This window comes from Stenella coeruleoalba, assembly GCF_951394435.1.
Source record: "Stenella coeruleoalba genome assembly, chromosome: 2".
Lineage (NCBI taxonomy): Eukaryota > Metazoa > Chordata > Mammalia > Artiodactyla > Delphinidae > Stenella > Stenella coeruleoalba.
The window spans coordinates 130719195-130746700 of record NC_137147.1 but is presented as its reverse complement, the minus strand read 5'-3'; the positions used below and the strand labels follow the sequence as shown (position 1 = coordinate 130746700).

Sequence of the window (27506 nt, the reverse complement as noted above, 5' to 3'; positions counted from 1 at the left end):
CATGGGCGCCCAGCCGCGCGGAGTCCGCGTCGCGAAGCTCTTGCCTCCCTGGGCGCCGCCGCCGCTGCTGCTATTTCTGCTGCTGCTGCTGCTGCCAGGTACGCGCGCGGGGCGAGGGGGACTGGAGGGACGGGCGCCCAGCCCGAGCGGGGTCCGAAGGGGATGCGGCCCGGAGCGCAGCGCGAGGTGGGGAGAAGGGCGCCGTGGCTGGGGACCCGAAACTCGCGTGGACTGGCTCCGGCCCGGCGGCGAGTTAGGTGGGGGGTGCGTGTTTTCCCCTCGGCGGGCCCCTCCTTGAGAGTGATTTGTGCGCTCCCTGGAGGCGCGGGGAGGGCCCGCACTGGGGCTCTTCCTTCCACAGCCCAGCGTTACAGATTCGAGTCTCGGCCCTGCCCATTGTCCTGCTTGGCGCACTGGGTGCTGAACTGACGCGCCCAGGCCGCGGGTTCCACTGTCTGCATCCCGCCCACCTCCTCGTTTTACGAATATCTGGGGAAGCTGAGGCCAGAGAGGGCTCAAGATTTGCTCAAGGCCACCTGGGGTAGAGGGGAGTCGTTAAGGGGCGCCAGCCTCTCCTCCTTGTCCTCGCCTCTCCGCACTCCTGGCACCTCCCCGCCTTCGCCTTCTGCCCGGTCTCTAAGAGGAGCTTGTTAGGGAGAAGCCGGCCCTGATAGAAAGGCTTTTGAGTGTCCTGGGAGGGGTGGTAGATACCAGGGGACGAGGGATTTGGCAGGGCTGCAGGCGGTCCCTGCAGCTGGGAGGGTAAGTGTGTTGGGAGACCACGTTGTGACCATGCACTCAGAGCGCTGTTCCTGCCCCTCCGGTGCTGAGGCCCCCACTACTCAGAGCGCTGAACACTCCCCACGGAGCTCCTGAATGTGGCCCCTTCTTTATTTGGAGGGGGGGGGTTAGGGGACAGTCAAAATCCCTGGAGAAGTTGGGTTGGACTTAAAGGATTCCCCTCATCCCCTCCCCAGATTTTTCCCAGATCTGTGAGAAGCAGCAGACAGCTGACTCAAGATGCCTGGAGTGTGGCTTATAAACAAAGAGGGTCCCCAAGGGTTTCAGAGAGGGAAGGGTCTTTGATCAGGATGTGAAGACAACATCAGCGGGAACCGTGGGTCGCACTCTGAGAGCATGGGAGCCACGTAGGCACCCGCTTCTAAGATGTTCGGTGGCCAAACCCCTACAGGGTCCTGGGTGGGAAGAAGGAAAGCCCCAGTCCTAGGTTGTAGTCTCCCTCGGGCCCTGGGGTACTCCTGCCCTGGGAGTGGACTGGTCGTCTCTCCATTGTGGCTGTATGCAGGCAGATTGCATTTGGATCACGCTGCTGCCGTGCAGTAACAAAGATGGTGAGGACGGTTCCTGAGCTCTTACCATATGCCTGCATGGAGCTAAGCACTTCACTCATAACAACCCTAAGAGGTGGATACATTTATAATCTTTCACAGATGAAGGAAATGAGGTTTAGAGAGGTTAAGCCACTTGCCTAAGCTCACACAGCTCACAAGGATTCTGTCAGGATTTGCACCAGATCTATCCAAATTCAGAGCCCAGGCTTGTAATCATTGTGCTTCTCAACGAATGTGTGTGACCTGATGGAATCCCTTCTCTCTTGGGCCTCAGTTTCCTAGTCTTTAACTTCAAGGAGTAGGACTAGTCTGAAAGTCTGGAGTTCCAGAGAGTACCCTCAGCAGATGGAGAGGAAGCTGTAGGTGGATGGTGTCCCTGGTGAGGGGAAAAGTGACTTCCCCAGGATCTGACAGGGCTACTTCCCTCAGTGGCCAGAGCCTCCGACGCCGAGCATCGTCTGTTTGAGCGGCTGTTCGAAGATTACAATGAGATCATCCGGCCAGTGGCCAATGTGTCTGACCCAGTCATCATCCAGTTTGAAGTGTCCATGTCTCAGCTGGTGAAGGTGGTGAGTGCCAGAGCCACAAGCCGTGGCCGTGGGGTATGGAGCTTCTGGAATAGCCTTTCCCAGAACCAGCCTTGTTTTTGTAATTCACCATCTACTTTAATCTCTCTTTCTAGGATGAAGTAAACCAGATCATGGAGACCAACCTGTGGCTCAAGCAAGTAAGTGACCAGACCCTGGGCACTGCTGCCCTCTGGTGGTGACTGCTTTATTTGCTGTCTGTGAACCAAGGGCCAAAACGCCTACTTCACTCCTGTGGACCCAGATTGAGGTCCACTGACTGACTGGTCTGTCTCTACCTGGGCTTGGGGTCATATGCACTGCTCTGCACCCCTGTGGAAAGACTGCAGGGCCCAGCCCCTCAAGTCACAGACGATAGACTGCGTCCTGGAAAGAGAGACCTCCATGCTCAGACAAAATGGGGCTGACCCGGGCCTGGAGCCCTGGCCCCGACTCTAGGGTGGCGCCTGAGGCACCTCTTCCCCTTCCTCTTGCTAAAAACTCATCCTTGTTGTTGATGGGGGGGGTGGGAGCTGGGGTTCTGGATTTTCCTGTTCAGATTGGGACCAAAGAAATGGGCTTCCACATGTTCTCCCCAGGGAGGCTTTGTGCAGACATGGACAGATAACTCACTGGCCTAAGGGTGATCCTTCCACCAGCTCAGCCCACTGGACACTCAGCTCATGCAGCCTTCCTTCCTAGGAGGCTGGCAAGCCAGATGGGCACGGTGCCCACTCACCGCCCTATGGTACACGTTCCCTCCAGCCACAGCTTCACCTCTCTCCCCTCAGGTGCTCAGGCCTCACATCCCCCAGCCTCTACACCCAAACACTTCCTGGGCCCTGGTGGGATCATGGCTCCTTCCCCAGACCCTTCAGAGGCCAACCCTGCTCAACCCGGAGGTGGAAGAGGGTTCTGTGTGTCATGAGCGCCGTTACTGGGGCCTGATGGCATGTCCAAGCCGTTTCAGGAATGTAAACAGCAGGAGCTTAAGGCAGGGACCTGGACCTGGAAATGACTGGAGAAAGCCCTAGTGGTCCTGACTGATTGATGGGGGCTGGGCTTGCCCCACTCATGGGGGCAGCTAGGAGGCGGCCTGCACACTCAGCCCAGTGCTGTCTCCCCGCTAGCACCCACATGAGGAATGGGCCAGTGTGGTCTGCATTGCAGAGGCGGCTCTGACGTGCAGCCGAGGTGGGGAGGTCACCAAGATGAGTGGTGTCAAAAGTAAAACCATGCTTGTCCTTCCACTGCCCCCCTCTCCCTCCTTGCCTTCTCCCCCCAGATCTGGAATGACTACAAGCTGAAGTGGAACCCCTCCGACTACAACGGAGCGGAGTTCATGCGTGTCCCTGCACAGAAGATCTGGAAGCCAGACATTGTGCTGTATAACAAGTAAGGTGCTGGGTGGCCCCCACCTCTCAGGGCTGTCAGCCTGGACCTGGGTCCTTGGCCTGCTGTGCTTTACAGCCTGGTCTTCCTGGGACCTTTTCCAAGAGAGCTCCATTCATTTGGTTCATTCCGCAGGTATTTATTGACCTACTATGTGCCAGGTCCTAGAGATACTGTGGCACAAGATAGATACCCTCCCCCTTGCCTCTAGGAGTTTATCAGACACACCAGGGAATACAGGAATGAGTTACAGTATCCAAATATGCAATTACAGACTGGAGGAAGGGCAAGGAAGGAAACATGGGGGTGGGCTTCTGTCACCAAGGCAGGACCTGACCATCCCTGTAAGTCAGGCTGTAGCCACGCCCCATGGTTAGACCACAGGAAAGCTTCATTCTTTTTTTTTAATGGATGACCACAACAAAAGCAACAATGATTGCAACTACCAAACACGGAACACACTCGTACTGTCATAATGTTGACATTCAGTCCAGTAATCCTCCACTGTAACAGCTCCTTTACTTTGCAGTGAAAATTGATTTGTATATTTTTTGCCTCTGAGTCCTTGTGGGAATTTTTTTTTTATTATTCAAACAGAAAGTCACAAAAATTGTAATCATCCTCATCAGTTCACTCAGTCCCATGTAATTAATTTTTTTTCATCTTGATCTTTTGTTAGCACTTTTATGAATTCATCAGTTTTCCATTAGAGTTCTGAAAATGCTTATTCATTCAGTTCAGCACTATAGTCAGTTACCAGAAACCTGTACTTGTCAGAGTCTTTTCCATGAATTCCTTGAAGATGAAACCCTTTTATAGGAACATTTTGCGAAAGCATCAGAGTACACCCAGAACTCTCTGTAAATGACAAAAGACTTAAATATTACCACGGTTAAAGATATGAAAGTTCATAATAATGCAATTGACAAGGAAATTTAGTTATTTCTGAGATATACATTTTAAAGTAATAACTAGAATTATGACTTCTAACATTATACCAGAAAATATAAGATTTTTAGAAATTTCATGTAATGTTTGAATCATTTATATTAATATATTTCCATACAAATAACCCAAAGAAAGTTTAGTATTAGTTGTTTTTTTTGTTTGTTTTTTTGTACTGCAGGTTCTTATTAGTCATCAATTTTAAACACATCAGTGTATACATGTCAATCCCAACCGCCCAATTCAGCACACCACCATCCCCACCCCACCGTGGTTTTCCCCCCTTGGTGTCCATATGTTCGTTCTCTACACCTGTGTGTCAACTTCTGCCCTGCAAACCGGGTTCATCTGTACCATTTTTCTAGGTTCCACATACATGCGTTAATATACTATATTTGCTTTTCTCTTTCTTACTTACTTCACTGTGTATGACAGTCTCTAGATCCATCCACGTCTCAACAAATGACTCAATTTCGTTCCTTTTTATGGCTGAGTAATATTCCATTGTATATAGGGTACCACATCTTCTTTATCCATTTGTCTGTTGATGGGCATTTAGGCTGCTTCCATGACCTGGCTATTGTAAATAGTGCTGCAATGAACATTGGGGTGCATGTGTATTTTTTTTTTCACACTTTTAAACTTTATTGAGGTAGCATTGACATGCAGTTAGCCTCAGGTATTTAAAGTATACAATATAAGCTTTGTGACACATGTACATACCCATGAAACCACAACCACCACCAAGATAAGTGAACTTATCACCCCTTTAGCATCCCTCGCTCCACCTCCCTGTCACCATACCCCATCCCTAGGCAATCACTGATCTGCCTTCTGCCATTATAGATGTTTTCATTTTCTAGAATTGTATATACATGGAACAATACAGTAGATATTCTTTCTTTTTGTCTGGCTCCTTTCACTCGGCATAATTGGCATAATTATTATTATTTTTTTTTGATTAATTTATTTATTTATGGCTGTGTTGGGTCTTTGTTTCTGTGCGAGGGCTTTCTCTAGTTGCGGCGAGCGGGGGCCACTCTTCATTGTGGTGCGCGGGCCTCTCACTATCGCGGCCTCTCTTGTTGTGGAGCACAGGCTCCATAGGCGCAGGCTCAGTAGTTGTAGCTCACGGGCCTAGTTGCTCCGCGGCATGGGGGATCCTCCCAGACCAGGGCTTGAACCTGTGTCCCCTGCATTGGCAAGCAGATTCTCAACCACTGCGCCACTAGGGAAGCCCTGGCATAATTATTTTCATACTCATTCATGTTGCTCCATGCATCAATATTTTGCTCCTTCTTATTGCTGAGTATATCCATTGTAGGAATACACCACAATTTGTTTACCATTCACCTGGCGATGGATATTTAGACTGTGTCCCGTTTGGGGCCCTTACAAATAAAAGTGCTGTGAACATTTGTGTCTTAGTTCTTGTGTGGGTGTATACTTTCTTTTCTCTTGGGCAAATACTTATGAGTGGAATGACAGGATTATATAGTAAATGTATGTTTATTTAAGAAGCTGCCGAACTATTTTCCAAAGTGGTTGTTCCATTTGACATTCTACCAGCATGTAGGAGAGTTCCACTTATTCCACATCTTCATCACACTTCATATGATCAGCGTTTTCAGTTTTAGACATTTTAATAGTGTGTTATGGTACCTCATTGTGGTTTTTTTTTTTTAACATCTTTATTGGGGTATAATTGCTTTACAATGGTGTGTTAGTTTCTGCTTTATAACAAAGTGAATCAGTCATACATAAACATATGTTCCCATATGTCTTCCCTCTTGCGTCTCCCTCCCTCCCACCCTCCCTATCCCACCCCTCCAGGCTGTCACAAAGCACCGAGCCAATATCCCTGTGCCATGCGGCTGCTTCCCACTAGCTATCTGCCTTACTACATTTGTTAGTGTGTATATGCCCATGACTCTCTCTCGCCCTATCACAGCTCACCCTTCCCCCTCCCCATAACCTCAAGTCCTTTCTCTAGGAGGTCTGCGTCTTTATTCCTGCCTTACCCCTACGTTCTTCATGACATTTTTTTTTCTTAAATTCCATATATATGTGTTAGCATACGGTATTTGTCTTTCTCTTTCTGACTTACTTCACTCTGTATGACAGACTCTAGGTCTATCCACCTCATTACAAATAGCTCAATTTCGTTTCTTTTTATGGCTGAGTAATATTCCATTGTATATATGTGCCACATCTTCTTTATCCATTCATCCGATGATGGGCACTTAGGTTGTTTCCATCTCCGGGCTATTGTAAATAGAGCTGCAATGAACATTTTGGTACATGACTCTTTTTGAATTTTGGTGTTCTTAGGGTATATGCCCAGTAGTTGGATTTCTGGGTCATATGGTAGTTCTATTTGTAGTTTTTTAAGGAACCTCCATACTGTTCTCCATAGTGGCTGAACCAATTCACATTCCCACCAGCAGTGCAAGAGTGTTCCCTTTTCTCCACACCCTCTCCAGCATTTACTGTTTCTAGATTTTTTGATGATGGCCATTCTGACTGGTGTGAGATGATATCTCATTGTAGTTTTGATTTGCATCTCTCTAATGATTAATGATGTTGAGCATTCTTTCATGTGTTTGTTGGCAGTCTGTATATCTTCTTTGGAGAAATGTCTATTTAGGTCTTCTGCCCATTTTTGGATTGGGTTGTTTGTTTCTTTAATATTGAGCTGCATGAGCTGTTTATATATTTTGAAGATTAATCCTTTGTCTGTTGATTCGTTTCCGAATATTTTCTCCCATTCTGAGGGTTGTCTTTTCGTCTTGTTTATGGTTTCCTTTGCTGTGCAACAGCTTTGAAATTTCATTAGGTCCCATTTGTTTATTTTTGTTTTTATTTCCATTACTCTAGGAGGTGGATCAAAAAAGATCTTGCTGTCATTTATGTCATAGAGTGTTCTGCCTATGTTTTCCTCTAATAGTTTCATAGTGTCCAGTCTTACATTTAGGTCTCGAATCCATTTTGAGTTTATTTTTGTTTTGTTTTGTTTGTTTTGTTTTGTTTTTTTGCGGTACGTGGGCCTCTCACTGTTGTGGCCTCTCCCGTTGCGGAGCACAGGCTCCAGACGCGCAGGCTCAGCGGCCATGGCTCACGGGCCCAGCTGCTCTGCGGCATGTGGGATCTTCCCGGACCGGGGCACGAACCCGTGTCCCCTGCATCAGCAGGCGGACTCTCAACCACTGCGCCACCAGGGAAGCCCTGAGTTTACTTTTGTGTATGGTGTTAGGGAGTGTCCTAATTTCATTCTTCTACATGTAGCTGTCCAGTTTTCCCAGCACCACGTATTGAAGAGACTGTCTTTTCTCCACTGTATATCTTTGCCTCATTGTCATAGATTAGTTGACCATAGGCACGTGGGTTTATTGCTGGGCTTTCTATCTTGTTCCATTGATCTATGTTTCTGTTTTTGTGCCAGTACCATATTGTCTTGATTACTGTAGCTTTGTAGTATAGTCTGAAGTCAGGGAGACTGATTCCTCCAGCTCCGTTTTTCCCCTCAAGACTCCTTTGACTATTCGGAATCTTTTGTGTCTCCGTACAAATTTTAAGATGATTTGTTCTAGTTCCATAAAAAATGCCATTGGTAATTTGATAGGGATTGCACTGAATCTGTAGATTGCTTTGGGTAGTATAGTCATTTTCACGATATTGTTTCTTCCAATCCAAGAACATGGTATATCTGTCCATCTGTTTGTATCATCTTTAATGTTTTTCATCAGTGTCTTATAGTTTTCTGCATATAGGTCTTTTTTTTCCCTAGGTAGGTTTATTCCTAGGTATTTTATTCTTTTTGTTGCAATGGTAAACAGGAGTGTTTCCATAATTTCTCTTTCAGATTTTTCATCATTAGTGTATAGGAATGCAAGAGATTTCTGTGCATTAATTTTGTATCCCACAACTTTACCAAATTCATTGATTAGCTCTAGTAGTTTTCTTGTGGCATTTTTAGGATTCTCTATGTATAGTATCATGTCATCTGCAAACAGAGACAGTTTTACTTCTTCTTCTCCAATTTGTATTCCTTTTATTTCTTTTCCTTCTCTGATTGCCATGGCTAGGACTTCCAAAATTATGTTGAATAATAGTGGTGAGAGTGGACATCCTTGTCTTGTTCCTGATCTTAGAGGAAATGCTTTCAGGTTTTCACCATTGAGAATGATGTTTGCTGTGGGTTTGTCATATATGGCCTTTATTATGTTGAGGTAGGTTCCCTCTATGCCCACTTTCTGGAGAGTTTTTATCATAAATGGGGTGTTGAATTTTGTCAAAAGTTTTTTCTGCATCTATTGAGATGATTATATGGTTTTTATTCTTCATTTTGTTAATGTGGTGTATCACATTGATTGATTTGCGTATACTGAAGAATCCTTGCATTCCTGGGATAAATCCCACTTGATCATGGTGTATGATCCTTTTAATGTGTTGTTGAATTCTGTTTGCCAGTATTTTGTTGAGGATTTTTGCATCTGTGTTCATCAGTGATATTGGTCTGTAATTTTTTTCTTTGGTAGTATCTTTGTTTGGTTTTGGTATCAGAGTGATGGTGGCCTCAGAGAATGAGTTTGGGAGTGTTCCTTCGTCTGCAGTTTTTTGGAAGAGTTTGAGAAGGATGGCTGTTAGCTCTTCTCTAAATGTTTGGTAGAATTCACCTGTGAAGCCATCTGGTCCTGGACTTTTCTTTGTTGGAAAATTTTTAATCACAGTTTCAATTTCATTACTTGTGATTGGTCTGTTCATATTTTCTGTTTCTTCGTGGTTCAGTCTTGGAAGGTTATACCTTTCTCAGAATTTGTCCATTTCTTCCTGGTTGTCCATTTTATTGGCATAGAGTTGCTTGTAGTAGTCTCTTAGGATGCTTTGTATGTCTGCCATGTCTGTTGTAACTTCTTTTTCATTTCTAATTTTATTGATTTGAGTCCTCTCCCTCTTTTTCTTGTTGAGTCTGGCTAATGGTTTATCAATTTTGTTTATCTTCTCAAAGAACCAGCTTTTAGTTTTATTGACCTTTGCTATTGTTTTCTTTGTTTCTATTTCATTTATTTCTGCTCTGATCTTTATGATTTCTTTCCTTCTGCTAAATTTGGGTTTTGTTTGTTCTTCTTTCTCTAGTTCCTTTAGGTGTAAGGTTAGATTGTTTACTTGAGTTTTTTGTCCGTTTCTTGAGGTAGGCTTGTATAGCTATAAACTTCCCTCTTAGAACTGCTTTTCCTGCATCTCATAGGTTTTGGATCATTGTGTTTTCATTGTCATTTGTCTCTAGGTATTTTTTGATTTCCTCTTTGATTTCTTCAGTGATCTCTTGGTTATTTAGTAACATATTGTCTAGCCTCCAAGTGTTTGTCTTTTTTACGTTTTTTTCCCTGTAATTCATTTCTAATCTCATAGCATTGTGGTCAGAAAAGATGCTTGATATGGGTTCACTTTTCTTAAATTTACTGAGGCTTGATTTGTGACCCAAGATGTGATCTATCCTGGAGAATGTTCTGTGTGCACTTGAGAAGAAAGTGTAATCTGCTGTTTTTGGATGGAATGTCCTATAAATATCAATTAAATCTATCTGGTCTACTGTGTCATTTAAAGCTCCTTTTCCTTATTTATTTTCATTTTGGATGATCTGTCCATTGGTGTAAGTGAGGTGTTAAAGTCCCCCACTATTATTGTTTTACTGTCGATTTCCTCTTTTAGAGCTGTTAGCAGTTGCCTTATGTATTGAGGTGCTCCTATGTTGGGTGCATATATCTTTATAATTGTTATATCTTCTTCTTGGAGTGATCCCTTGATCATTATGTAGTGTCCTTCCTTGTCTCTTGTAACATTCTTTATTTTAAAGTCTATTTTATCTGATATGAGTATAGCTACTCCAGCTTTCTTTTGATTTCCATTTGCATGGAATATCTTTCACCATTCCCTCACTTTCAGTCTGTACGTGTCCCTAGATCTGAAGTGGGTCTCTTGTAGACAGCATATATATGGGTCTTGTATCCATTCATCAAGCCTGTGTCTTTTGGTTGGAGCATTTAATCCATTCACATTTAAGGTAATTATTAATATGTATGTTCCTATGACCATTTTCTTAATTGTTTTGGGTTTGTTTTTGTAGGTCCTTTTCTTCTCTTGTGTTTCCCACTTAGAGAAGTTCCTTTAGCATTTGTTGTAGAGCTGGTTTGGTGGTGCTGAATTCTGTTAACTTTTGCTTGTCTGTAAAGGTTTTGATTTCTCCATCGAATCTGAATGAGATCCTTGCCAGGTAGAGTAATCTTGGTTGTAAGTTCTTCCCTTTCATCACTTTAAGTATATCATGCCACTTCCTTCTGGCTTGTAGAGTTTCTGCTTAGAAATCAGCTGTTAACCTTATGGGAGTTCCCTTGCATGTTATTTGTCATTTTTCCCTTGCTACTTTTAATAATTTTTCTTTGTCTTTAATTTTTGCCAGTTTGATTACTATCTGTCTCGTGTGTTTCTCCTTCAGTTTATCCTGTATGGGACTCACTGTGCTTCCTGGACTTGGATGGCTATTTCCTTTCCCATGTTAGGGAAGTTTTCGACTATAATCTCTTCAAATATTTTCTCTGGTCCTTTTTCTCTTCTTCTCCTTTTGGGACCCCTGTAATGTGAATGTTGTTGCATTTAATGTTGTCCCAGAGGTCTCTTAGGCTGTCTTCATTTCTTTTCATTCTTTTTTCTTCTTTCTGTTGCGCAGCAGTGAAGTCCACCATTCTGTCTTCCAGTTCACTTATCTGTTCTTCTGCCTCAGTTATTCTGCTATTGATTCCTTCTAGTGTAGTTTTCATTTCAGTTATTGTATTGTTCATCTCTGTTTGTTCTCTAATTCTTATAGGTCTTTGTTAAACATTTCTTGCATCTTCTCTACCTTTGCCTCCATTCTTTATCCGAGGTCCTGGATCATCTTCACTATCATTATTCTGAAGTCTTTTTCTGGAAGGTTGCCTATCTCCACTTCATTTAGTTGTTTTTCTGGGGTTTTGTCTTGTTCCTTCATGTGGTACATAGCCATCTGTGTTTTCATATTGTCTGTTTTTCTGTGAATGTGGTTTTTGTTCCACAGGCTGCAGCATTGTAGTTGTTTTTGCTTTTGCTGACTGCCCTCTGGTGGATGAGGCTATCTAAGAGACTTCTGCAAGTTTTCTGATGGGAGGGACTGGTGGTGGGTAGAGCTGGCTGTTGCTCTGGTGGGCAGAGCTCAGTAAAACTCTAATCTGCTTGTCTGCTGATGGATGGGGCTGGGTTCCCTCCCTGTTGGTTGTTTGGCCTGAGGCAACCCAACACTGGAGCCTACCTGGGCTTTTGGTGGGGCTAATGACAGACTCTGGGAGGGCTCACTCCAAGGAGTACTTCTCAGAACTTCTGCTGTCAGTGTCCTTGTCCCCACGGTGAGCCACAGCACCCCCCCACCCCCGCCTCTGCAGGAGACCCTCCAACACTAGCAGGTTGGTCTGGTTCAGTCTCCCCTGGGGTCATTGCTCCTTACCCTGCGTCCTGATGTGCACACTACTTTGTGTGTGCCCTCTAAGAGTGGAGTCTCTGTTTCCCCTAGTCCTGTCAAAGTCCTGCAGTCAATTCCCACTAGGCTTCAAGGTCTGATTCTCTAGGAATTCCTCCTCCTGTTGCTGGACCCCCAGGTTGGGAAGCCTGACATGGGGCTCAGAACCTTCACTCCAGTGGGTGGACTTCTGCAGTATAAGTGTTCTCCCATCTGTGAGTCACCCACCCAGCAGTTATGGGATTTGATTTTACTGTGATAGCGCTCCTCCTACCACCTCATTGTAGCTTCTCCTTTGTCTTTGGATGTGGGGTATCTTTTTTGGTGAGTTCCAGTGTCTTCCTGTTGATGATTGTCCAGCAGCTAGTTGTGGTTCTGGTGTTCTTGCAAGAGGGAGTGAGAGCACGTCCTTCTACTCCAGCATCTTGGTTCCTCTCCAAGCTTCATTCTTTTACTCACCCAACGAATGCTCCCTGCCCCTGCCTCACACTGCACACGTGCATCTGCCCACCAGCCACAGGAAGCTGCGCCTTTCTCTCTCTTTCAGAGGTTCTTCCTCTGCCTATCTGAATCTGCCCATTGTGGCACCTACAAAACCTGCCTCTTTCATAAGCCCATACAAACCTGACACCTTCCACATTTAACCTCTGTTATTAGACAAACATAATTTTAATTGGTATTTTACAGTATGTACTAGTTTGTTCTCCAGGTATTGACAGACTTCAATTTTGTAACTGTGCTTTATCTCTGGAGTTCTAATGTCTTAAAAAACCACTGAGCATTTTTCAACAAAACACTTCGTATAGAATTAGTCTAATCAGATTTTAAAGCATTCTGTGTTTAGGTTTGTATGCCGAATTAGTACCAATCAATATGTTTTACTGTTCGTATTGGGACTAGAGAAGCTACGTTTTTGGTTGAATCCCACTTTCTATTCATGGGTTAAAAGAGAAGTGTTCTTTACTCCAAAGATGGTCCGTGTTTTTATTTTTTTAATTTTTTAATTTTTTTAACATCTTTATTGGAGTATAATTGCTTTACAATGGTGTGTTAGTTTCTGCTTTATAACAAAGTGAATCAGCTGTACATGTACATATACATATATCCCCATATCTCTTCCCTCTTGCGTCTCCCTCCCTCCCACCCTCCCTATGCCACCCCTCTAGGTGGTCACAAAGCACTGAGCTGATCTCCCTGTGCTGTGTGGCTGCTTCCCACTAGCTATCGATTTTATATTTGGTAGTGTATATATGTCCATGCCACTCTCTCATTTTGTCCCAGCTTACCCTTCCCCCTCCCCATGTCCTCAAGTCCATTCTCTAGTAGGTCTGCATCTTTATTCCTGTCCTGCCCCTAGGTTCTTCATAACCTTTTTTTTTTTTAGATTCCATATATATGTGTTAGCATACGGTATTTGTTTTTCTCTTTCTGACTTACTTCGGTCTGTATGACAGATTCTAGGTCCATCCACCTCACTACAAATAACTCAGTTTCATTTCTTTTTATGGCTGAGTAATTCCATTGTATATATGTGCCACATCTTCTTTATCCATTCATCTGTCGCTGGACACTTAGGTTGCTTCCATGTCCTGGCTATTGTAAATAGAGCTGAACATGAACACTGTGGTACGTGACTCTTTCTGAATTATAGTTTAAGCTACAGTAATCAAGACAGTATGGTACTGGCACAAAAACAGAAATAGAGATCAATGGAACAGGATAGAAAGCCCAGAGATAAACCCACACACATATGGTCACCTTATCTTTGATAAAGGAGGCAAGAATATACAATGGAGAAAAGACAGCCTCTTCAACAAGTGGTGCTGGGAAAACTGGACAGCTACATGTAAAAGAATGAAATTAGAACACTCCCTAACACCATTCACAAAAATAAACTCAAAATGGATTAAAGACCTAAATGGAAGGCCAGAAACTATAAAACTCTTAGAGGTCCGTGTTTTGTTTACTGCTTTTCCAAGAAAAGACAGCATTCATAAATGTGTTTCTTTCATGCAACTTGTAAATTGGTCCTTAAAGAACTGGGACAGGAGATAAATTAACTGGTTTGTAGAAATCTCCTGGTCCAAAGGCTCTTAAGGAGCTGAGCAGGGTGGTAAGAATTTTTGCTAAGCTAGAATTAAGAAAGTGGGCACAGATCTTAATCTTATGATTTGCATTTCATAGCTGTTTTCTTGCTGGCAATCTTGGGTGAACAGCTGGGGTACTTTAGGGATGTGTGCTTTTAACAATACTGAGAGACATAGTGAAAAGCTTCCATCGGATATGGAGAGGAGCAAATATCATAAGGAATTTCCTTGGAATCTGAAGCTGAAAATAAGATTTAGAGACTATCTTTCAATTCCTCTCTCCTAACTAAAACTTCAGTTTCTCTGAACCTCGGGTGAGAGTTTCTTTTCATTTCAACACACTAGAAAGACTTTTTACCTTCTTATGCCAGTTTCTCCTGCCATGTTTTTGTTCTTTGAAGTTCGTTCTCTAGTAGAATCCTCAGAAAGTGTTCGTGGACACAGTGTACCCTAAGTTCTTACAAGTTCATAACTCACTGTAGCCTTTTTAGGTAATACTCTTAGGTCATTTGCTGATATAAAATCCTTCACTCATACTTTCCTTCCATGAAAACCTTAAAAATGCTGACTCAAGTTCTGGTATGAAGTGTTGCTGTCAAAAACGATTGCCAGTCTAATTTTCTTTTTTTCTTGTAAAATCTGGTGACTTTGGGGAGAGTAAAGGGACTCTATTAATACGTGTGCCAGGACCACAGATGTAAACCAGGACTGTTCTGGATGAACTTGGATGCATAGTCAGCTTGTTTACAAGGGCGTTGTTCTTTTTATTGGGTAACCCAAAGATATTTTACCCTTTATCTTTAAAATCTAGTTGTTTTACTCTGTACCATATACATAATAAGCCTTCTTTTATTCCAGTAAATGTTTTGTGAATTAGAGTTTTTCAGATCTGTTCTATTGCTTTATCTCTCCAGGAACTCCATTTTCACCTATATTTGAACTGCTTTACCTATATTCTTTCCATATTATTTTCTCTCACATTCTTTTTCTTTGTCTCTTTTTGATTTAAAAGAATTTTTTTTCTCCTTTCTGTTTTTTATTTTCATCACAATACTTTCCATGGTGTGTGCTGCTTGTTACGTTTTAGTTTTTATTTCTAAAATGATTTTTTAAATTTCTTTCTTCCCGTTCCTTCCTAAGTTCTGTCAGTTCTTTATTCATCCTCCTATTGCTCACCCAAATTCTTAACTTTTCTATTTCTAATTTATGCTGCTCTTTCAAAGTTTCTAAAGATCGTTCTTTCTATTACCTTAATTTGTAATGTCAGATTATCAGTTTCATCTGCTCTGAGGTTATATTTTTGCGGTGTGCACTTGTCTGTTTGTATGTTATTGTCATTCAATTACTTTTCATATTTTTCTTACAATATGTTAATATGAGGTTCAGTCTAATCCTTTTCTGTTGCTCTTGTTTAAATAGATGGCCTTTGTTGTACTTTTAGGACAGGTTCCCAGAGGGGATGGGAGTGGGTAAGGGTGGGTCTCTTGTGTCACCTGCTTGGGAGTTCCCTCCTCAAGTGGTTCCCTTGAAGCATTTAAATACTCCGTGTAGCCACCTCCACAGTCTGAGAGCTGCCACTTCTAGACACCTGCTTCTCTACTTTCTCAACCATCTTCTTTTTCTTACCCTCAGTTTCCCACGCTGTTCAATTTGAAGCCTACCCTATGCAGCTTTTTTCTGGGTGGGTCTTTGCCCTTCTGGAAGGCAGTTGGGGTGGGAGGTGTTTCTGAGATCGAGCCCAGCCCAGCCTCCTCTGCAGACCCTGGTGGCTCCCCATCGTTTTGTCCTCTCCCACAAACTGGAACCTGTGGTGCCCTCTCTGTTTCACCGTTCCCCTTGCTGAAGATGCAGTGCAGAGCGGGGTCCTCTTTTTTGAGGGGCAGATACCTCTTGGTGATTTCTGTCTGGGGCTCTCGGGACAGGAGAACTTCCCTTCCTCTTCCCTCAGCCACCTCCACAGCAGCTAACCCCACCCAAATCCCACGCAGGTCCCACTGGTGGTAGTGGTTCGACCCCACTCTCTCACACCTGAGGTTCTTAGAGTTCCACGTAACCTAACTTTGTTGACCACGTGGGCAGCGGGATTTTTCTTTTGCTATCTTGTTGCCCTGTTTTTCTGAGGAAATTTGGAAAGGTTAAAGAAACGGATGCCATCGTGATCTTTCTCATACCACTCACCACCCTCGCCCCACTTCAGCTCTTACTCTTTCCTTCTATTAAAGTGATACCTCAACTAATCATTTGCACCCACTCTGCCTTTTCTTTTTTTTAATCAGCTCACGTGGTTCAGCAACACACTGGCTGAGTGAGACCTTTCCCCCTCTGCTGACCCTTGCTGCCAGCCATCTCTTGGGCAGCCAGGGGGGTGAGAGCTTCATTTATCTTTTTGGTCATCCGTTCAGTCAGCTAGTACTTACTGAGCGCCCTCTCTGTGGCTGGGGCTCTGCCAGACCCAGGTACCCAGCGAGGTCTTCATCTTCGGTCTCCTGGTGGCAGAGCTAGGCCGCTGACGCTGTCAGCAAGCAGGCCTCCTGGTCTGGGCAGACACAGCTGTGGGGGTCTGTAGGCAGCCGCCACAGTGACCAGGATCCCTGGAAAATAGCAGACATGTGCCCCAGCAACCAAGGTAAGCTGATCTCCAGTGTTTGGCCTTTTGGACACACAGACTTAAGGACTCAAGTTCCGACTGGTCAAGGCCCTGCCACAGACTCTGTGGGACCCTGAGCAAGCCAGTCCTGCCCTCTGACCTTCAGTTTCCTCGTCGGTAAAATAAGGGGATCAGACTAAAGCAGGGATCATTAAGCTTTCCTGTGAAGGGCCAGGTAGTTAAGTATTTTAGGCTTTGTGGGCCTTAGGGTCTCTGTCGCAGCTATTCAGTCCTGCCCTTGTAGCTTAAAAGTAGCTGCAGACAATAGACCACAAATGGGTATGGCTGTGTGCTCCAATAAAAATTTATGTACAGAAATAGGGGGCAGGCCAGTGGACTAGTCCCTGGGCTCTGAAGGTCCATTTTGTTGATCCAGATGCCTAAGGAAAGTTGTTCTGGAGGCCTCTGCCTTCCCAGGGGTCCTCTCAGCCCTCTGCGTAATGTAGGCCAGCCTCCCAGGACTCCTTGGTGCCCAACATGGTCAAGTCCACTTGGGGCCGTGTGGGTCCCCACCCCCTCCCCACTTCTCATACCCCTCCTTTCCTCCTGGAGCTGGGAATCCTCTTCTTGTGGGGAATTGAGGGCCCAGTAGGATAAAGTGGGGCTAAGAACATATAAACACAGCAGGGCACCTTTGGGACAACCCAGCTGGCTGGAGTGAAGGCGGGTAGTGGATTTGACATCAACCCTTCACATGTAACGACTGTCCTGCTCGACAGACGCACGTGATGGTGGGAGGGCCAGAGACCAGCAAGGAGACACACCCCGGACACACCCCCTCCTGTCTTCACACAGTGCTATCCAGTAACAACCAGACAGGATATCCCTAAATGTATAGGTTTGTCTTTTTTTTTTTCCAGCTCTTCAGGCAAATGGGTATAGTGGTTGCTCCCTTTAGAAGGACATACATGCCTTCAAATGCAGAACTCTAAGAAATCAACAGGGCTGACCCACGGAAATGTCAAGAGCTTTCACTGGGCGAGGCCATTGTCATGAGGACCGGCTGGCTTCATGCTCAGATGTGAGCTTGGACGGGGTGTTGAGCTGGTCATCAGCAAATCTTCCACTGCACAAACCAGCTGATAAATGCCAACAAGCCAATTCTAGGAATAATGTATGTCTCTGCATAGAAAGGGCGCACATAGCTAAACAGAAGGGAGAAGGAACATGGGGAAGGATAGGGACACAGAAGGCAAAGGAACCTGTCATGCTGGGTTTGAAAGACAAGGAATCAGAAAACATGATTATTCATTCTAAAACAGTGCAGGGAGGAATGGGGAGTTTGGTAAACGGTAGAACCAGGGTCCAGAGATAGGGCCTGGTAATAGACCCATCTAACAGGCTCAGTTTAATGGCAGTGGGCTCCTACGGTGGTCTCTGCAGCCCCTTCCAGGTCCACGGTCTGGTTTGACATCCGTGTGTGTACACACATTGGGCTCCCAATGCAGACAGAATGAGGAGGCATTACCAGGGCCAAACCATAGGGACAGCGAGTGGCAAATATCCCCAAGGTCACCTAAACACCTGCCTCTGATGACCACTTTCATTCATTTATTTCTTCAATTAAAGGAGAAAAAAAATCTGGCATTTGGGAGTGTCTCCATATATATCAAGCTGGGAGTTGTATGGTGTGGAATGAACCCATGACGTGCCCCAGGGCGGGGGGTGATGAGTGTGTCAGATCGTTGGGGGTTGGGGGTCCTGGGCCTCAGTATCCCCATTGGTAAATGCGATGGTGAACTGCGAGACCTTTTACAGCACTTTGGGCTCTCATATTCTGCAGTTTTACAAATCGTTACTTGCCGTTTACCTGCTGGCAGCGTGAGAAGCTGGGCTAGCTGACCACATGGTAATGACCTGTGTGCCGCACACCTCCTCTTTGTCTCCGCAGTGCTGTTGGGGATTTCCAGGTGGACGACAAGACCAAAGCTTTACTCAAGTACACGGGGGAAGTGACTTGGATCCCCCCGGCCATCTTTAAGAGCTCGTGCAAAATCGATGTGACCTACTTCCCATTCGATTACCAGAACTGCACCATGAAGTTTGGTTCCTGGTCCTACGACAAGGCAAAAATCGACCTGGTCCTGATCGGCTCCTCCATGAACCTCAGGGACTACTGGGAGAGTGGTGAGTGGGCCATCATCAAAGCCCCAGGCTACAAACATGACATCAAGTACAACTGCTGCGAGGAGATCTACACGGACATCACGTACTCGCTGTACATCCGGCGCCTGCCCCTGTTCTACACCATCAACCTCATCATCCCCTGCCTGCTCATCTCCTTCCTGACTGTGCTTGTCTTCTACCTGCCCTCCGACTGCGGCGAGAAGGTGACCCTCTGCATCTCGGTCCTCCTCTCCTTGACTGTGTTTCTGCTGGTGATCACTGAGACCATCCCGTCCACCTCTCTGGTGATTCCCCTGATCGGCGAGTACCTCCTGTTCACCATGATTTTTGTAACCTTGTCCATCGTCATCACCGTCTTTGTGCTCAACGTGCACTACAGGACCCCCACCACACACACGATGCCCATGTGGGTGAAGACCATATTCTTGAACTTTCTTCCCAGGGTCATGTTCATGACCAGGCCGGCAAGCAGTGAGGGTAACACTCAGAGGCCAAGACCCTTCAATAGCGCTGAGCTCTCAAACCTGAATTGCTTCAGCCACATAGAGTCCAAGAGCTGCAAAGAAGGCTACCCCTGCCAGGATGAGCTATGTAGCCACTGCCACCACCGCAGGGTAAAAATCCTGAATTTCAGTGCCAATCTCACGAGAAGCTCCAGTTCTGAATCCGTCAATGCCGTGCTGTCCCTCTCTGCTCTGTCACCAGAAATCAAAGAAGCTATCCAAAGTGTCAAGTATATTGCTGAAAATATGAAAGCACAGAATGAAGCCAAAGAGGTAAGGATATGTCTGTTATTACATTGGTCATTCATTCATTCAACAAACATTGTATTGGTTCCTTGTGGGCAAGGAATTAGACTGGCATCAGTGGCTTGTGTTCAGACCAGCTCCTCATTTACCAGTTATTTATCCTTGGATACACCGCCTCACCTCTGTGAGTCTGTCTTTTCATCTGTAAAATGGGATGATAAAGGTTGTGAGTATGTGGTGCCCTGCATTTAGCTGCTGGGCTGCCAGCAGTTTGGGCCATTGGAACACCTGATGCTGAGTGAGTGGATTAGGAGGTAGGCTGGAAGAGGGCATGAGGCCAGATGATCTCCAATTAGTATTGATCAGCTGAGCTGACATTTTAAACTTTACTCGTTGTGTCTCCCTACTCCCCTTTAAGAGTAATTTACATAAAGTACACACCTCTTAAGTCTACATCTCAGTGAACTTTTACATTATGTGTACACCCACATAACCATGATCTAGGTAAAGGTATAGAACATTTCCAGTGCCCCAGAGGGTTCCCTTGTGCCCCTCCCCAGTCAGTAACCCCCTCCCTCCCTCCTCAGTAACCACTGATCCCAACGTCTTTTATGTTAATTAATTTTACCTATTCTTGAACTTCATATACGTGGAATCGCATAGCATAAACTTTCATATCAGACTTCTTTCATTCAGCAAAGTGTACGAAGATGTCTGAGGTTTATCCTTTTGGTTGGTTATTGGTGTGTAAGATTCTACAGTATGACGACACCGCCTTCTGTTTATTCGTTCTACGGTTGTTGGACATTTGGTTATTTCCAGTTTGGGGCGATATGAATAAAGCTGCTATAAATTTATACATATCTTTTGGTGAATATATACACTCGTTTCTCCTGGCTACATTCCTAGGGGTGGAATTGCTGGATCACTGGAGAGGTGTATTTTTCACTTTAGTGGACACTGTCAGGTTTCCAAAGGGTTTGAGCCGATTGACATGCCCCCTGGCAATGTTTGAGAGTTCCAGCTGCTGCCCATCCCCGCCAAACGGGGGTGAAGTGGCCTTTCTTGTCCCTGTGGACTAATGATTAGGGCTCTTTTTCATATGCTTATTGGCCATTTGGATATCTTCTTTTGTGAACTGTCTATTCACACTCTTGCCCATCTTTTTTTCATTGGGTGAACTTGTATTTCCTTCAAAAATCTTATGCTAGAACTAGTGATAGGTATTAGTAATGGGGAAGCTTTACACTTATGTGTTTGGCTGTTCCCACACTGTTTACCCCCAAGGTTACCAGAATCATGTTCAATAATTTTTTAAGAAGCTCTGCTTTAAAATTAACTGGTTCTGTTTTAAGTTGATTATTAGCAAAGAGCTAATTACCAGATAATTTCAGCTCCTGATGCACTGTAGGTAATTAATGTTGGTAGGAAATGTCTGGAGCCTCTTTTATTCAGCTGTGAATGGCATATTAAAGTAGATGAGACAGGAGGGAGATAGCAACAGTGGCCCCGTGTCCTCACCCTACCCATCTGAGCAACTCTGAGCCCACTTGTGACTGTAACAATGCAAAACCTCCCACTGATACCAGAAATTTAGCCAAAAAGTCAGGCCCTCCTTTAAATTCAGTTGAAGCAGTTGGTTGGTTGTTTTTTTTTTTCAAGTCTTCATTGAATTTTTTACAACATTGCTTCTGTTTTATGTTTTGGTTTTTTGGCCCTGTGGCACGTGGGATCTTAGCTCCGGGACCAGGGATCAAACCCACACCCCCTGCATTGGAAGTCGAAGTCTTAACCACTGGACCACCAGGAAGTCCCTGAAGCAGTTGTTGGACATTAAGTACATGATTAGAGAATCTCATTTGTCTAACACTACTCACTTTTGCAGATATTCTCTACCCTTTCTTTTTAAAATAATCACTTCTTTTGAGTGATAATTTACTAAAGATTGAGATCTAAGTACCCATCGTCTTTGTCAGGCTATTAGAAACTATCTTTATTCCAAAAATTATTTACTAGGAACCATACAAGGTGTTAAGAGTTTCACGAGGGTTTTAGTTAGCGTTAGAGTTTCCACAAGATGTGTGACGGAAGCAGACAGTAAAAAAAAAAAATGTTACTGAAAGGGAAGTCACAGCTGAAATGCCAGGAAGGTAAATTAGTGAAATAGCCTGAATGTGGCCAGCTAGAGGCACATGGTTCATCTCAAGGGGCAGCCACTGCTCACTTCTGGTCATCTGTTACCACAGATGAATGTGGTCCCATTGTTTTTCCAGAGAAAGCAGAAATCTGGACCACCGTCCAGTGGATTGCAACCTGTTTATGAAAGGGTGGCAAGTGTTAGAATAAAGATGCCTACTCAGTGCTCTGAGGAGAGTTGGGCTGTCTGAAGGATGCCTTCTTTCTCTCTTACTGTGTGACGGACATGCTGCTGTTTACATAGAGTTTTCTAGAGGTATTTTAATTTCCTAATTCCCTGGCTCCAACTTGGTTGGTTTTAACTGTCCTGGGCTCCTAGGCACTTGGAATGAACAGGATTGGTTCTCCCAGAGCCATCTCCTGAGGGTGCTGAGAGCCTGTGAATGACTGTCCCTGGACACGCCAGATCCCAAAGGGACAGGAGTGTCATCGTGTCACCTGCCTTGGCTGTTCTCTTTTCAAGTTGTTTGTGTTGGTCACCCCTACTTGCTCACACTTGTGAGGTGTTTAATACTCTAAATTCAGAGTTAGGGCTAGGATTGGGTTACAAGTTAGAAAACTAGTTAGGGAGCTTGTGGTCTCATGTTAATACTCTCCGTCTTACGGTTTTGACGGCTGATCGTTTGAAGTTGGTTCCACTGTATGAGTTGTTCTTGAGGTCTTGGAGGTGTGCATAGATCAGAGCCATGATCTTTTGAGCTAATAACCCTGATACAACTTGTTTTGTTTGGTTCAGATACAGATAGAGAGATATATCTATATATCTATATGTATGTGTATCTGTTAGTTCATTCATTCCAACTAGAGTCAGACTTCTGATCAATGATTTATTTACATGTGTTGTAATTACTGTTTTCTAGGGTTAAATTTTGGCCATCTTATTTCACGTTTTCCATTTACTTTTTTTTTGCCTCAGTTCTTGCTGTTTACTAGAAAGTTTGAATATTTTTTGCTGGTTGAAAGTCGTGTGCTTTATTTTTATTCTTCTGCTAGCTCTTCCTAACTGATTTAAACCCATGCTCAAGTTCCGTTTTCCATATCAATTGGTCTCTTACATTTTTAAGTATCTGTGTTTTGCCCCCACCCCACTGTCCTTCCCCTCTGATCTTCCTCACTGCTTTGGCTACCTGGGTGTTACTAGAGCTTTAGTTTTGGTTTTTCATGAATATATGTTTTGGTTTTTGACCTTCCTTTTTTTATTTAGTCTGTAGTCACCCCTCACATCTACTTATGGTGTCCTCCTGGATTTATCTCTTTGTGTTGGCATGCCTTCTCAAGATTGTTTACGGGTAAACCTTTTGGGGCCTGTAAGCTTAAAAATGTATTGTGGGGCTTCCCTGGTGGCGCAGTGGTTAAGAATCTGCCTGACAATGCAGGGGACACGGGTTCGAGCCCTCATGCAGGAAGATCCCACACGCTGCAGAGCAACTAAGCCCGTGTGCCACAACTACTGAGCCCACGCGCCTAGAGCCCGTGCTCCACAACAAGAGAAGCCACCGCAATGAGAAGCCCACGCACCACAACGAAGAGTAGACCCTACTCACCGCAATAAGGGAAAACCCGCACACAGCAACGAAGATCCAACACAGACAAAAATAAATAATTTTTTTTTAAACTGTATTGTGCCCTCACTTTTTTTTTTTTTTTTTTTTTTTTGCAGTATGCAGGCCTCTCACTGTTGTGGCCTCTCCCGTTGCGGAGCACAGGCTCCGGACGCACAGGCTCAGCGGCCATGGCTCACGGGCCCAGCTGCTCCGCAGCACGTGGGATCTTCCCGGACCGGGGCACGAACCCGTGTCCCCTGCATCGGCAGACAGACTCTCAACCACTGCGCCACCAGGGAACCCCATGTGCCCTCACTTTTAAGTGCGAGTTTAGCTGGATACGAAATTCTAGGGTTGAAGTTCTTTTCCTTAAATACTTAAATAACACTCCATGGCCTTTTTGCCTCAGTGTCGTTTCTGAAAAAGTTTTAAGTTAATCTGAATGTTGTTCCTTTGCAAGCAATCTATTCTATCTAGAAGCTATTAGAATTTTCTGTTTGTAGAGAAATCGAATGACACCAAACACAACGTGTTGGTGTGGGTCTCTCCTAGTCTGTTTGGCATTCCTGTGAGCCATTTAATTCCAAGGTTTTTCATCTCACTTTAACTCTGGGGAAATCAATGTTATTTCTGTAAAGATCTCCTGTTCACCCTTCTTTTCTCTTTCCCTGAACTGTTGTTGTACAGATGGGATACCTCTGCTCCCAGCTTCTCCATCTCCTAGCTTTTCTTTTACATCGCTGCCCCAGGTGAGGTCCTTACTCTCCTCCCTGTTTCTTTCCGGGGCTGTATTTACCCTTGCCAGTCACCCCAGCTCTTGAGTTCTTTATCGCGACTTGTCTGTTGTTCACACTTGTATTTCCACTTGATTCTTCTATAACACTGCTTGTTCCTTACTTCGTGTTTCCAATATTCTCTCCTATCCAGTGACTATCTGGATAGTCTCAAAAGACTGTCTTGTTTAGTTTAAATCCTTAACCTATCTGTTCCATGAATTTTCTTTCAAATACCTAAGTTTGTGTATTGGGGGCCTGTAAACTCACCTTTTCTGGGGGTGTCAGCCATCCTTACTGAACTGTGTTTGAGGGGCCCAAACCCATGCTTCCCAAGGCAGAGGACCCACATGGCCACAAACTGGGCTAGATGCCCCTTCAGGGGCGTTTCCTCCCCTCCAGCTGACCTTGTCCGTGAGGAGCTCCCCCACGTCCCTTTCACTCAACTGCAGTTGTTCATCTTTGATGTGGGGAGCGAGGAGGGAAGCCTCAGGCCCCACCAATCAGTGGGCACCTCTGCTCTGCTCTTCCCCTCAGCCAGGCCGTACTTTGCTGACAAGTGGCCCTGCCTGCATCTCTGGGCTGGGAGTGGCAGGCTGGAAAGAGGCACAGGGTTGGGGGAGAGAAGAGCACAACCAAGCCTTCCCCAGTCCTTCCCTCCACCGAGACCCTTCTCTTCCAACCGCATGCTCACACTCAGCAGTCCACACCTGCCCAGGTTTCTGAGAGTCTTTAAGGCACGGTCTCCTCTTGTTTCTGGGACATCTCCAGGGTTGGGCTGGGAAACAGAGCCAAGTGCTTGGGCTAGTTCACCATTCTGCCCAACACTCATCTACCTGTTCATGCATCATTAGTGCCAAAGTTTCCAGAGAATGACCAGTGTCCTTGTGCCTTAAAGACTCAGAGTTAGACATAAAATTAAGTTTCACCCAGCTCTATTTGCAGCACTGTTTGTATTCATGTGTAAAACCCAAGTCCCCTCTTTCTTCACCAGGCTAAACCATGTGAAGTGCTCTCAGAGGGAGATATATACTTGGTTAATGGTCATTTTTAAAATCAGCATTAATATCAGTAGGTATTATTCATTAAGGACCCTGTGCCAGGCACATATTTCATTTACTCCTCATAACAACTCTCTGAATTAGGTACTGTTCTTATCCCCGATTCACCAAGGAGGAAATTGAGGCTGAGAGAGGTCACATAATTTACCCAGATTCTCGTGCCTAGAAAGGAGCAGAGCTGGGATTATAACAAGTCTTGGTTTTCCCACCCCGCTGCCTCCTAGGCCCTAGGAGGTTTAGCCAGTAGGGGGTTGGCAGGAATCACAGCGTCTATTGTATATTGGAATCTTTTACACCCAAAGTCTTAGGAATTCAAATAAGTAACCGGTGGCAAATAGGGCATTATAGCTCTAATCCACTGACTTCTCAATGTCATCAGAGGGACATGTTCACTCACGCTCATAATGGTGAAATAAAATCCTTGTCTCCCAGCCCCATTTCAGTGCACTTAATTAAATTACTAAATCACATGCTGCCTCTCTATTACGTGATTATTTCTTCAAAATCAGTTGATTTATGGGTTCTCTTTTTCTCAGTCCAATTATGGTTTCCCTTCTGAGTTGTCTAGTATAATTAATGTGCAGTTCTCCTTCCTATTTCAAGCCTAAATTGAAGCTGTCTTATATACAATTAGTCTTGCTCTTTCTTCCATCTTTACTTTATGGTCAGCATTGATTTCTGATTTTGAACCTGTTCTGTAACTGTACGGAATTCCATGATACTTTGGCCTTCTAATTGAAGAAGATACTTGGCTAGTTGGGCATTGTGGAGAGAGGGCGGTGGGAGAGGAAGAGTGATGATGGGCTTACCCTGATGTGCTTATTTCATTTTTGAAACAGACGTTACAAGGAAATTAGTATCTAAAACTGGATAAGAGCTAGTACTTTGAATTATGTTGGACTGTATTAGCTATTCTAACAAAGGCCCAGAATCCTCCTGCAGAGGTGTAAATCAAGTTAACTGGTTTTAACTAACTTTATAAATTGGAATTCAATTTTTAGGGAAAAAAAGGGTTATGTAGATGTTAAGAAATTTGATTTAAAACATTTAATATGACAGATATTTTATTCCTGTTTCTCTAGTGCATAAAGAGAAACTTGAGAATGGTAGACTTCCTCAGACTACATCCATTAGAAAAAAGAGGTTTCTTGCATATTGGCAAGCAGAATGGCTTCTTCTACTGAAACCCATTTATTCGATATTCAATATTGAAAATGTGTCCACCTTGCCTTTTCCTTCCTGCTTTATTTTTTCCTCTTTCATGATGTTTGTTTTTGTCTTTCAGATTCAAGACGATTGGAAGTATGTTGCCATGGTGATTGATCGTATATTTCTGTGGGTTTTCATTCTGGTGTGCATTTTAGGGACAGCAGGATTGTTTCTGCAACCTTTGATGGCCAGGGATGATGCATAAGCACTAAACTGTGTGTTACTTATGAGGTTACTTATGTGTATTGGGGGAGAGGCGGCTCACTGTTTTTTTAATTTTATTTTTTGTTGTGGTAAAATTCACTTAGCATAAAATGTACCATCTTAACCATGTTTAAGGGCACAGTTCAGTGGTATTAAATATATTCAGGGCTTCCCTGGTGGCGCCGTGGTTGACAGTCCGCCTGCCGATGCAGGGGACACGGGTTCGTGCCCCGGTCCAGGAGGATCCCACATGCTGCGGAGCGGCTGGGCCCGTGAGCCATGGCCGCTGAGCCTGCGCGTCCAGAGCCTTGTGCTCCGCAACGGGAGAGCCCACAACAGTGAGAGGCCCGCGTACCGCAAAAAAAAAAAAAAAAAAAAAAAAATATATATATATATATATATATTCACATTGTTGTGTAACCATCACCACCATCCATCCCCATAACTTGTAAAACTATAGACCAGTTAAACAATAATTCCCCAGTCTCCCCTCCCACCAGCAACCATCATTACACTTTATCTTTATGACTTTGACTACTCTAAGTACCTCATATAAGTGGAATCATACAGTATTTGTCTTTTTGTGACTGGCTTATTTCACTTCACAGAATGTCCCTAAGGTTCATCCATGTTGTAGCATATTGCAGAATTTCCTTACTTTTTAAGGCTGAATAATAGTCAATTTTAAGTATATACATTTTGCTTATCCATTTATCTGTTGATGGACACTTGGGTTGCTCCCATGTTTTAGCTGTTGTGGATAATGCTGCTATGAACATGGGTGTACTCTCTCCGATACCTTGCTTTCAGTTCCTTTGGGGATATACCCAGAAGTGGAATTGCTCGATCATATGGCAATTCTATTCTTAATTTTTTGAGGAACTGCCATACTGTTTTCCACCATGGCGATACCATTCTATATTGCCACCAACAATGTACAAGGATGGATTCTCCCCAGTTTCTCCACATCCTCATCATACTTTTTTTTTTTTTCGGTACGCAGGCCTCTCATTGTCGTGGCGTCTCCCGTTGCAGAGCACAGGCTCCAGACACGCAGGCTCAGCAGCCAGGGCTCACGGGCCCAGCCGCTCCACGGCATGTGGGATCTTCCCGGACCGGGGCATGA

At 44.5% G+C, this 27506-nt stretch overlaps 1 protein-coding gene across 2 annotated transcripts; it reads left to right on the top strand.

The window, feature by feature from the left end:
* Nucleotides 1-979: 979 nt before the first annotated feature.
* Nucleotides 980-27506, top strand: CHRNA3 (cholinergic receptor nicotinic alpha 3 subunit; the record flags this gene model as incomplete). 2 transcript variants are annotated; one of them, XM_079915156.1, is made up of 6 exons in its annotated part: nt 980-1921; nt 2035-2079; nt 3204-3313; nt 18409-19420; nt 26253-26282; nt 27384-27506. In XM_079915156.1, exons 1-6 carry the CDS (start codon nt 1901-1903, stop codon nt 27504-27506), a joined length of 1341 nt encoding a protein of 446 aa, XP_079771282.1. In that variant the 5' UTR covers nt 980-1900. The 2 variants fall into 2 exon arrangements, with proteins under 2 accessions (XP_079771282.1, XP_079771283.1); XM_079915157.1 differs by having other exon boundaries at nt 26253-27496.